This window comes from Astyanax mexicanus, chromosome 2 (assembly GCF_023375975.1).
Source record: "Astyanax mexicanus isolate ESR-SI-001 chromosome 2, AstMex3_surface, whole genome shotgun sequence".
NCBI classification, from domain to species: Eukaryota; Metazoa; Chordata; class Actinopteri; order Characiformes; family Acestrorhamphidae; genus Astyanax; species Astyanax mexicanus.
Genome location: NC_064409.1, coordinates 71267983 through 71280316, shown reverse-complemented (window position 1 = coordinate 71280316; position 12334 = coordinate 71267983). Strand labels below are relative to the sequence as shown.

Sequence of the window (12334 nt, the reverse complement as noted above, 5' to 3'; positions counted from 1 at the left end):
GATCTTTGACTCACTTAACCATTTCCAGTAACTATTCACAGGTGCCCAAACTTTTGAAACTTTTGCCACTGTATATATACATTGCATATATACAAACACACAGACATGCATACATATGCATCACAATAACTTAGCAGTTAGCATGAATCTGGGACATAATGATAAAAGGGTTATATATCCCTTGCTTTGAAGAAAAAAAAGAAAAATGTCCCAGAATTGACCTCCCCATGCTCCGCCCACAAATAACTGCTTTTGTAGCTGCTGTTAGTTAAGTTGGACAAGCTTTAGAGAATGGTCTTTAGCCTGACTAAAAACTATTTCTAATTTCAAGTGTATGCTTATTTTTTTATTATCATGGCGTTTTTATCACCTATAGTAGTATAATTAAAAAAAAAGTCAATAATACTTAATAAAAAAGCATTACTACCCACAGTGGACAGCACAGTAGGTGGTAATGATCATGACCTGCTGTGTCTGGCTAGAACTGTCCATGCAAACAGAAAAATGGCCTACAACTCTTCCCAAGTCCATCTCTGCATAATCGGTTCACATAATGTTAAACCATGTCAGTATAAATTCATTTAGATAATTTTTGCTTTAACCATTGTTCAATAAAGCCTGTTCAATCTATAATCGGTAACTACTAAAGTATGAATTTGGAGGCGGAGCATGTTCAGGTCAATATCAGTCCTGTCTAAAGGTAAATGAGCAAAACCAGCCCTGCCCTGCCTTACAATTGCTACGTCTGTGATTGGTCCCCTTTGAGAAGGTGACCTATGGGGATCATGTGACCTCTCTGGATCGGGGGTGCTCATACTGTGTTGTGAATGCAGCCCCCGGAGAGCCGCCTTTCACATCATCTCTGCCATGTTTCCATCAGAATAGACCAAACCAGACATGATCAAACTCACAACTTCTAAAATCCAGATTCTAATTTGGTAAAATTCTCAAAAATTGTTTTATTTGTGGTGAGGAATTATTTTCTAATGGAAACATCCATGGTAACAGTGTTTGTGGTGAGGAGTTCTTTTCTAATAAAACGTGTCGGGTTTGTGTGAGTTACTTGGGTAATACTATATTCGAAGGCTTCTCTCTTAGGGTCTTTATAACACACGTACTGCTTAAGCAATGAATAGCACGATTATAAAGCAACGCTGGAGTGCTTGAAAAACAGATCACGCCAGAAAATGCAAAATGCACACATGCAAACTCATCACATTTCTGAGAAATTCAGCATTTTATAGGATGTTTTTTTTGAGTTCACGTGAACCTTTGATGATTCAAGTGTGAATTTGATGAGGGAAAGGAGGAATTTGCTGCTAAAAAGGGAAGACCCCTTTCCCTAAAAACCCTGAAACACAGAAGTGGCTCATAATAATTTAATAATAGTAATTTTAATAAGATTTTTAGGGGCCAAGAACTATGGTAACATGTTCTTAAGTAGATTTTTCCTTAAAACCCACTTACACATTTTTCTTCAAGATTTTGACATTGACTAATATTTTATTTGGATTTTGTTCATTTAACAAAGATTAAAGAACTTTCTTCACTGAATAAAGAAAGACTAAATAGCAGACCAATGATTTTTGTAACTGATATGAGAGCTAAACATATATCATCAAATTACACAGCTATTTATTATTACAGCTATTATAAATTACATACTATTATGAAGCCAGTAGAGCACAAATCATGCTAAAACTGAATTAACTTATTGAACTTATTCACAGCACTAGAATATTCACATTAATGTCAGGATGTGGAGATGAACCAAACAAATACATGTTTAATTGACTTGAATGAAAGGACAGTTCATAAATGTAGTACAAGAGTCATACCACATGGACAAGACAAAGAAGTAGTGAAAAGCAGGTGAGAGTCTAAAACCATCAAACGTAAAACGGTCAAATCTGAAAGTGAAACCAGGACAGAATATACAGGCATAGATGAAATGAAAGGACAATGCATGGTATGCTTTAAAAAAGTTGGCAATCGATCCAAATCAAATGGATATAGATAGAAAACCAAGTTAATTTATAACAGATGTGTTGAATTAGTACTCAGGTGATGATGAGCATGAGAAGGTTACTTTTACAAAAAATAAAAATTGACTTCTGAGTATCTAATTACTGGCGTACTAGAATTTTTTTTTTTTTAAATGCATAGTGCATTTAAAATGGAAGTGTTATTAAGTCGCTATGTAGACAGCCTTCGAATAAAGCATATTATTTGTGGTATAAATTTGCTGTGAGAATTTGTAAATGTGGGTTAGAAAACCATGGAGGTGTGTGAGTCAGTAGCTTCCTCTATAGATGGGCTCGGCTGTCACGAGTTTACCTCATGCGGTGTGTGTGAGAGTGTGTGAGAGTGTATTGTGTGGATTTTATATAACAGAATGAGCGTGTGAATGAGCAGAAGATATGAGTGTGAATGGGTTTATCTGTCGGTGTGCAGCTGTTTTACTCTGTCGTGACTATGGACAGAGATTTTTGGTTGCGGTTTTATTCTTTGATGTTCTTTTGGTATCATTTATATCGGTTCCTTATTTCATGTCCAGTTACTGCCTTTTTTCTCTCTTATTTCCTCCTGTTATTGTAGCATTACCATGTTTCTCACAGTCTAGACCAGATGAAGCTCTTTGGTTCCCACACAGTAAAAAATTAACTCAGATTTAAGGGTTCACTGTTGAGGATTTCTCCTAGATTTTCCACTACTTATTTGGAAATGTCTTATGAGTAAAGTGTGGAGTTTGATGCTGATGCTCAGTTTAGTATATTGGCAGCTGGTTCATAAACACCTTATAATCATTCAAACATTAAAAATCCAGGAGAAATCTGAATTCCTGTGCCTTTAAACAGAACTTTAATGTGTTTCTGCATAGCTTGCTGTTTTCTAACACTGACAAGCTATGTTAAAGTGATAGATCTGCGAAAACTCTTACTCTTACTGAGGATTTACCTCAACGCATATGGTGTCTGGATTTTGGTTCTGTAGGTTTGCTCTGTAGCTTCGAGGCTTATGGACAAAAAAGTCTTAGGGCCCTGTTTTAGCATCTATAGCGCAGCGGTCAGTAACACGTCATTCAGCTGGATTTAGGATCATAATCATCATTTTTTAGGTTGTCATGTATTCCAGCATATTCCGCTTAATGATGGTAAATCTCCGTAGTAGTGGGAATAAGCAAGCAGTGTTTAACACAGTGCCCAGCAGGATTGAAATATTTATCATTAAATCATATTTACAGCTCTGAAAAAAGACCACTTCAGTTTCTGAATCAGTTTCTCTGATTTTGCTATTTATAGGTATATGTTTGAGTAAAGTGAGCATTGTTGTTTTATTCTATAAACTACAGACACAATTTCAACCAAATTCCAAATAAAAATATTGTCATTTAGAGCATTTATTTGCAGAAAATGAGAAATGGCTGAAATAACAGAAAAGATGCAGAGCTTTCAGACCTCAAATAATGCAAAGAAGTTCATATTTATAAAGTTTTAGGTTTAATATTTGGTGGAATAACGTTTTTTAATCACAGTTTTCATGCATCTTGGCATGTTCTCCTCCACCAGTCTTAGACACTGCTTTTGGATACATTTATGTCACTCCTGGTGCAAAAAATCAATCAGTTCCACTTGGTTTGATGGTTTGTGATCATCCATCTTCCTCTTGATTATATTCCAGAGGTTTTCAATTTGATAAAACCAAAAAGGTCTCTTATTTGTTTCCCAGAGCACTTTTTTCAGTCTGACTGAATGTTTTTACTCAATATCCTTTTGGAGTCTACAGTGTTTTAGTACTTCTACTAAAGTGCTGGGATACCGACTTATTCTTAGTTCTTCCAAAATCAAGGGTGTTAAAAATACTTCTCAGCCCAGGTGAGGTGCCAATAAGTTAATGTTCATCTACTTCACAGAGTCCTATTCTACTGGAACCTGTAGTTGCTGAATGCATTCATTAGAAGGCATGTCCACAGACAGTAGGACATAAAGCATTAGTCTCATAGCTATAGGTCAAACCTGAAGAAGCACACTTTCTACTCTGAACTACATTAGAGGTGAGGAGGAAAACTGTGTACAGAGGATTTTTGCCAAACTATCACTTTAAACAACTCAAGAGTTAATTTAACAGTGTGGGGGAGAGTTCGCTGCATTACTACATCCATATCATAATAGATCTATTTTTATTAAACGTATGTAAAGTGTTTGCATCAGTCACTGAGCAGTAAGCTCCTCCCTCCACTCCTCGGTGAAGTGAAGTGTGGGATACTGAACTGAGTTAAACCAGATCAGATCAGGAGCTCAAATTTACTGAGCTTCTTTAATGTAAACTCTTCAGTGTTGTAATTCAGAGCAGATTTTTAAACAAGGATAGGTATATATATTTGGATCTGTAATTCTGAATGTGTGTGTGTGTGTGTGTGTGTGTGTGTGTGTGTGTGTGTGTGTGTGTGTGTGTGTTATTAAATGCTTATTAAAGCATTCTGGTTGCAGGAGACTGAGTAAGCTCAGTCAGTTTTTACAAAAAGAGACTGTGTTTATTCAGAATCAGTGTTTTATATCCTAACTTTGTTTCTTTCTTTCTTTCTCTGTTTTATTCTCTCTGCACTTTCTCTCTTCCTCCTCTGTCTTTTCTTTTCTTTTTCATTTTATTCTCTCATCTTATCTCTTTACCACCTGTTTGTGCCCTTATTCTCTCATTGCACTCTCTCTTTTTCTACATTCTCTCTCTTTATTTCTTTACATGTCTTCTTTTACCCTCTTTCTTTCCTATTTTTCTTTTACTTCATTCTCTTTTTTACTTCTCTGTATTATTTCATTCTCCTTCCTGTCTCTTCATTTGTTTTATTTTTCATTCAAATTGTTGTCCCCTCTTTTTGTCTTTCTCTTTGTCTTTTTTGCTTTCTCTCTGTCTCATATTCTGTATCTCTATCTTACTTTTCTTTTATTATTTCTGTCACTTTCTCTTTCTGTTTTATTCTGTCCTTTTTCTCTTTGACCCCTTTTTTCATTTTATCTTTCATCTTTTATCTCCTGTCTTTTCTATTTTTGTTTTCTTTTTTTTCTTCATCTCTTTCGTCCTACTTTTTCCTCTCTCTCTCTCTTTCTGTCTTCCTCTCTCTCTCTCTCTCTCTCTCTCTCTCTCTGTGCCTCTCTCTTTATTTCTCTCCATCTGTCTCTCTCTCTCTGTCTCTGTCTCTTTTTCTTTCCTTCACATTCTCTCTCTCGACTTTCTTTTTGTTCTCTCCCCAAACTCTCTTCCTCTTTCTCTGTCTTCCCTTCTTGTTCTCTCTCTTTCTCTCTGTCTCTCTCTCTTTTCTTCACTTTCTCTCTCTCTCAACTTTCTTTTTGTTATCCCCCATTGTCTCTTCTCTTCTCTCTCTCTCTGTCTCTCTCTCTATCTTTCTCTCTCTCTATCTTTCTCTCTCTCTCTCTCTCTCTCTCTTTCTCTCTCTCTCTGTCTCTGTAGCTATCCGTGGTTTCTCCCCGCAGCACAAGATCAGTAGTTTTGAGGAGGCGAAGGGTCTGGACCGGATTAATGAGCGGATGCCTCCTCGCCGGGACGTGGTCAACAGCGTGGGTCTGTCTATGGGCCGCATGAACATGGCCGAGTCCAACGGCACAGACGACAACAGCAATATCCAGTGACTCCTCTACTCTTCCTCCTCCTCTTCCTCGTCCTCTTCCTCCTATCTGTCTTCATTTCCACTCTCCCTCTCTCTATACCCCTCTAAACCACCCCTTTCCCTCTGTTCCCTCTCTCCCTCCATCTGCACTGCCGCTCCTTCTCTCTTTCTCTCTGCAGTGGACAGACAGTTGGACGGCTGTGGTGCACAGGGTGGTCCTGAAAGCCCACCAGAGAGCCTCTTTCACACACATCTCACAATGCAAATTTACAGCTAGAAGAAGGAGCATGTCTTAGGCCTGTGAGCTTCAGAAGAGGGTCTTTTCTTGTGTGTTTGTGTATGTGTGTGTGTGTGTGTGTGTGTGTGTGTGTGTGTGTGTGTGTGTGTGTGTGTAAGTGTGCATTTTTATGGGAGAGAGAGCTTGAGAAAGACAGAGCGAGAAAGGAGAGAGAGAGAGAGAGAGAGAGAGAGTGTGTGTGGATTGTGTAATGACATATTAACCACAAACTGATAACGGTGTGCTTTTCTCTCCGATGAATAGGGCTGTTTGTGTGTGTGTGTCAGAATGTGTGTGTGTGTGTGTGTGTGTCAGTGATTGTGTGGGTGGGTGAGTTGTGTAATTACTTGGTAAGGAAGTAGGTTTTATCACTAAAGGACAATTCCTCTTTCTTTTTTCTGCCTGCTGCCGCGGTTCATGCTGAATCCGTATAAAAAGCCTGTGTGCTCTGTTCATTCACTGTCAGAGGAGTGTGGTTATCATATGAGTGTGAGAGACAGTGTGTGTGTATGTGTGTGAGTGTATATTAGAATGTGTGTGTGTATATATAAATATACTGTAACTTATAAGCATTTACTTTCACAATCTCTAGCTCTTCTACCATGTTTTGCTACTAGTATTTAACAGATTAGTATCAAGTACTCTTCACTTAATACGGGGACGTTTGGAAAAAAGAGACTTTTCAGATGTATTCGCAATGCAGTCTTTGAGACCCCCCCCCACCCTCGTCCCTCCCTTTGTCCCTTTCTCTGGTTATAAAGTAAAAAAGCCCCCCTAAGCCCATGTCCAGTCGTCCGCTCTACTGCGATGTACTCTGCTGTCTGCTGTTTCGTCTCGCTGGGACTTCTGTGCTGCGGCCTCTTCGCTTTAGGACTCTCCATACTGCCCATTGGACTATTAACACCCTGTGAGAAACAGCACCTGGAAAAAGTCAACGGGTCGGAAAAAAGAGAGTCTGTTTCTTGTACGGCCAAAAGTCTTGGAAATTTCAGTAAATTGTGGGAATTTTTGTTCATTTACTTCTTTTTTTCACATGGTGGAGAAGTTCCCCCGTATGGAAATGTACCGCAGGTCCCGTCCCGTCCAGCTCTGCAAAAGACTGACTGACTGACCACCCAACCATCCAGCTCCTCGCGAGAACGTCTGAGGGGATCTGTCTCGTTTTTGTACATACGTACTGTAAGCCGCAAATATTTTTAACAGATGATCATCGTTTGTTTTGATTTGATTTGATTTTTCGTATTATTTATTTGTTTCTTGAACTATTTATTTATTCCTTAGTTTGTTTCACTGTTTGTTTAATTTATTTACTGTTGCTGTACATTTCAATTAAGCTCCTGTAAGGTTCGGAAAACGTGTGATTTTATTCTGATTACGATTAATATGGTTCCGATTTTTTGTTTCTTTCCTCTCTGTTGATGTACAGAAGTCGTTCAATTGTGTGAATGATCATATACTTGTTTGAAAAGCCATCCAGGGCTGATAAAGCATGACTGCATGGGTAACTCAAAAATGTAAAGCAAATACAGGCGCGGCTTACCGTGTCCTCACATTTTTAAGGAGAAGTATATTCCCATCGTCATTATTCTCAATAACAATATTCTTCTTATTTATTATGAGCTTTCTGCTGGTTTCTTCCACTCTACCCGATCCTCGTTTGGTCGCTCATCGTGGTTTACTTTAAATGAAAAACTGAAGCGTTTCATGAGTTATTTGTGATTCTATCTCTCGTAATTTTTTCTCGGAAACTGAGTTTTGGCATTAATATGAATTCCTGACCTACAGACAGTGTAAGCATGCCCCATGGGACAAATCTCTTTTTTTACTCTTGAATAAAATATGCATGAACCTTTTGCCATTTCTTTCGTCATTTGTGTGAAAGTGTCCAGATGATTTAGTGTTTTTCTCAGGGTATCTGCAAATACTTAAGTCTTAAAAGTCTTAAATTTAAAAAAGAAAAAAAACTATAATGGCTCTTAAAATTTACATGCAAGTTAACTTACTGACTTACGTCAGAGTGAGAATTAAGTTAAAGTTTCAGCAATTAAATTCAAAAAGTAAAAGTTATATATTATAAAAATCAATTACACACGGAGTAGCGTTTATTTTATTGTTGATGATTATGGCTTACAGCCAATGAAAATACAAAAGTCAGTATCTCAGAAAATTAGTATATTATGTAAAACCAATTGGTAGTTTTACCAGTGTGGGCAGTGTGCCACGTCCTGCTGGAAAAGGAAATCTCCATAAAGCTTGTGCTCTGGTAGAAGCTGCTCTGACTTTGGACTTGATAAAACACAGTGGATCAACACTGCAGATGACATGACTCTCAAAACCGTCACTGATTGTAGAAACTTCACACTAGACCTCGAGCAGTTTGGACTGTGTGTCTCTCCACTCTTCCTCCAGACTCTGTTCTCTTGATTCACAAATGAAATGTAACATTTACTGATGGTCAGTGATGGTGATCAACATTAAAATAAGTTTCACTTTCTAAATTGAATTACTAAAATAAAATAACTTCATGATTATATTCTAAAAGTAGTGCACTGATATTTACAGAAGAAGAGGAAGAACAGTGAATATAGGGGTGAGTAGTTAAAGCACAGTGTTTGTAAAGCTAACACAGATGTATAATCCCTCAGGCTAGGCTGTCTTAGAGGAATTGAGCAATTTGAAGCACCTAAAATCTGAGTAACAGATAAAAAAAGCCAAAACCACAGAACTACAGGGAACACAAAGTGATTTTTCGGTATTTACTACTCCCACACAAACATTCAGACAGCCTGTCTTTCATTAAACCCAACTTTAAACACTTCTTCAGAAAGAGAACACACACGTCCCTGAGGATCTGACCGCCTGATTTCAGGAGCTGCCAAAAAAACATCTTGAACAAACACAACTGTAACAATTTAAAGGGAGAATGCAAATCCCAGTCCGGTTTTATTTTTTGACATTTTTTTTTACAAACAATACTAAGACTAAAAAACAAAGACTATAAAACAAACAATGGCTATCGAAGACTAACAAACAAAGAAGCAAAATAAGCACGATAAAGAAACAAACTAAAGAAAACAAACCAGAAACTTTAAAGCTGTTCTAACGATAAAATCCACTTTTTCTTGTTCTTTGTAAAATACAGTAGGTCTCTCTGAGTTGTATGTGCATTCTGCATATGAAACATTTCCTCAATACCCCTTGTCTGCAGTATCTAGTTAAAAAAAATGTTCTGAAAAACGAGTCGATCAGGAAAAGCACCGTGTCTACGTCAACCCGTGAATTAGTATTCATGGCCTCGCCCACCCTGGCTTAATATCGCCCACAGGCAGTTCTGTGTACACTAGCTAAAAGTAAAAATCCATCCCGGGGTTTTGTTCCAACTGCCTGGCCAGGTCTGCTGCTCCGGGTGGATTTTTACTTTCTGGACCTGGACTACCCACCTCTGTGTGTAAGTTTGGGTTTGCATAGGATCTCCGGTGGATTTTGCATTTTCCAGAGACTATAAGACTAGGTCAGTGGCTGAAATGCACTTAGCATGGCATTACAAATGATGTAAAGTAACATATGACATTGCAAAGACTTTTTATTAGTTATTAGTGTAAAAATGTCTTTATTTGAAACCTTTTCTACCTCTTGTCCGTCTCCCTGCCTCATTCTGTTAGCCAATCAGGGGCAGGAAGGACAAAAAAAAAAGAAAAACATGACAGATACAGGCTAAGATGTGACAACAACAAGTGCCTGAAGATCTGTTTATCTGATCTCAGAGGCCTTATAAACAGACCTGAGGAAAATGAAGTGACTCCATAGATCCTAAATAAACCTGGTAACTTCATGCATTTTGAGTATCAGGATTATTTCTGGATGAAGCCAAACCATATAAAAATGCAAATATAAACTCACCCTAGGCTCTACGTTTAAAACAATCAAATTCACTTAAAAAAATCACTACAGGAGGTGATCTGAGGCCATATCGGTCATTCGTCTAAACAGTTTTCACTTTGAGTCTATAACTGACACGCCTTCATTAAAGTTTCAGTTTCATCAGAATTACAGGAGCTATCAGGTTTCAGTGGCTTATTACCAGCTTACTGTAAAAAGTGCGCATTATTCGGTCATGGTTACATTTGCTTACATTTTTAAGATTTCTATATTTTTCTTTGATGAACCACTACATTAAAATGGACAATATTTCTCCCAAATTTCAAATAAAAATATATGCCATTTAGAGCATTTATTTACAGAAAATGAGAAATGGCTGAAATAACAAAAAGATGAAGAGCTTTCAGACCTTAAATAATGCAAAGAAAACAAGTTCATATTCATAAAGTTTTAAGAGTTTAAGAATCGAAAACAATATTTGGTGGAATAACCCTGGTTTTTAATCACCGTTTTCATGCATCTTGGCATGTTCTCCTCCACCAGTCTTACACACTGCTTTTGGATAACTTTATGCCACTCCTGGTGCAAAATCAAGCAGTTCAGTTTGATTTGATGGCTTGTGGTCATCTGTCTTTCTCTTGATTATATTCCAGAGGTTTTCAATTTGGTAAATCAAAGGAACACATCGTTTTTTAGTGGTCTTTAATCATTTTTTTGTGAATTTTATCCTGGCTTTTCAGACTAAGACACATTGCCACAATTCGGATACATTTGTCTACAGATTTTGGTTCACATATTGAAGTGGGATTGTGTTTTAGTTGTTCACCCTGGGTTTGGGTTTGAACCACTTTTACCTGACCTGACCTGAAAAGGTTACCTAGTACATGACATGACACAGGGTCCTTTATAAAAAACCTATGTATAAAAAAACAGTCTTTATCCTTGATTAAGATTAATGTTACATTATTATACAGTCTAGACACACTAGAACTACTGTATAATGTTTTTGAATATTTTCTCCACCAACAGAAAGGAAACTACTTGCATTTCTTTTACATTTTACACATTTTTTGATAGTCTACTCCACTGTGTGCGTTGCATGGGCACTGCATCATGTTTTTCTCACTTGGAAGGGCACCCTAAAGGGAACTTAGTATTTTTATCCCAAGAGAAATACAGCCAATAGGGCTCTGTGTTTTGTTTTTGCCCCTCTAGAGGGAATAGCGATGTTTTGTAACCATTATGGTGGGGGTTGGGTGGGGTGGTTTTGGTTTTGCTGTTGGTAGAAAGATGATGATTGTTTTTTCTCATTAGGTCCTGTTGCTTTGAGTCACTGCTGAAGAAGAAAAAAGCATTTTATATTGGTCTTATGGGTTTTTTCCTGTCTATAAAAGTCTTGTCAGCAAATGAGTTTTTATAAGTTAGCTTTTCTGTGAATTGTAAAAGGTCATACAGTATATGGGAAGTTCCCTGCTTTGAGAAGATGAGAAGAGATGTTGATTGGTGGGATTTTGGTGGTACTAATAAAGCTTCACATACACTTTTAAGAACACAGTAGTCAAGGGTTTGATGACCTCAGTGCACTGATACACCCAGAAGGGTGCGCAGGGGGGGCAACTGCCCCATCTCGTGCTTCCATGGTTAAAAAAGCATTGCTAAAGTGCCATAGAGAGTGGTAAGTTCAAGTGCAAAGTTCCCTATTAGCTGCTCTTCTTGTATAAAAAAAAAATTAATTGAGCGTCCGCTAAAGTACCCCTTCTTGTAATACATTATGACGATATGCTTATAGATTTATCGTCACTTCACATTAGTATAGGTACATATGAAAATCTTGGGTGCATAATCTCACTTAGTATGCAGAAAACACAATATACAGTGTATTACAAAAGAGTGTGCGCACCTCAAATTTCTATAAATATTTAAGTATATCTTTTTCTGAGACAACACTGACAAAAAGACACTTTGCAACAGTAAAAAGTAGTCTGTGTGCAGCTTTAATAAAAGTGTAAATGGACCCCTCCCCTTAAAATAACTCAATATACAGCCATTAATGTCTAAACCACCAGCAACAAAAGTGTACAGAGTACACTACTAAGAGACTACTACACCCCTAAATGTCCAAACTGAGCACTGCTTGTCATTTTCCCTCCAAAATGTCATGTGACTCGTTAGTGTTACTAGGTCTCAGGTGTGTATAAGGAGCAGGGGTGTTCAGTTTTGTAGTACAGCTCTCACACTGACTGCGTCCAGAAACTTTTGCAACTCCTCCTTCCCTCCTCCTTCTTTTCTACTTCTCCTCTCCTACCCCGGAAGAAGGTGGAGGAATCAAGGAGAGGAGGAATGGAGGGAAGGAGCTGTAATTGGGGAAATGGGACAGCTGATCCCTTTTATATAGGATGTTGACTACTGATGAACTGAGCCAATCACAACGCTCACTTTCAGCACATGCTGGATACTGCCCAGCCAATCACAGCTTCAATATTAAATTATTTCAATAGTGAAATATGATTTCGTTGAATGTAATAAAACAAATAACAAATAATAATAAATATTAA

At 37.6% G+C, this 12334-nt stretch overlaps 1 protein-coding gene across 4 annotated transcripts in view; it reads left to right on the top strand.

The window, feature by feature from the left end:
• The window catches only part of ppp3cb (protein phosphatase 3, catalytic subunit, beta isozyme), an 86407-nt gene extending 78654 nt beyond the window's left edge, over nucleotides 1–7753 (top strand). For all 4 annotated transcript variants that reach the window (XM_049474886.1, XM_022672009.2, XM_022672011.2 and 1 more), the window contains one exon: nucleotides 5467–7753. In XM_049474886.1, coding sequence (XP_049330843.1) covers nucleotides 5467–5645 — 179 coding nt within the window. In that variant the 3' untranslated portion in view covers nucleotides 5646–7753. The remainder of the gene's footprint in view (nucleotides 1–5466) is intronic.
• The last annotated feature ends 4581 nt before the right edge of the window (nucleotides 7754–12334 follow it).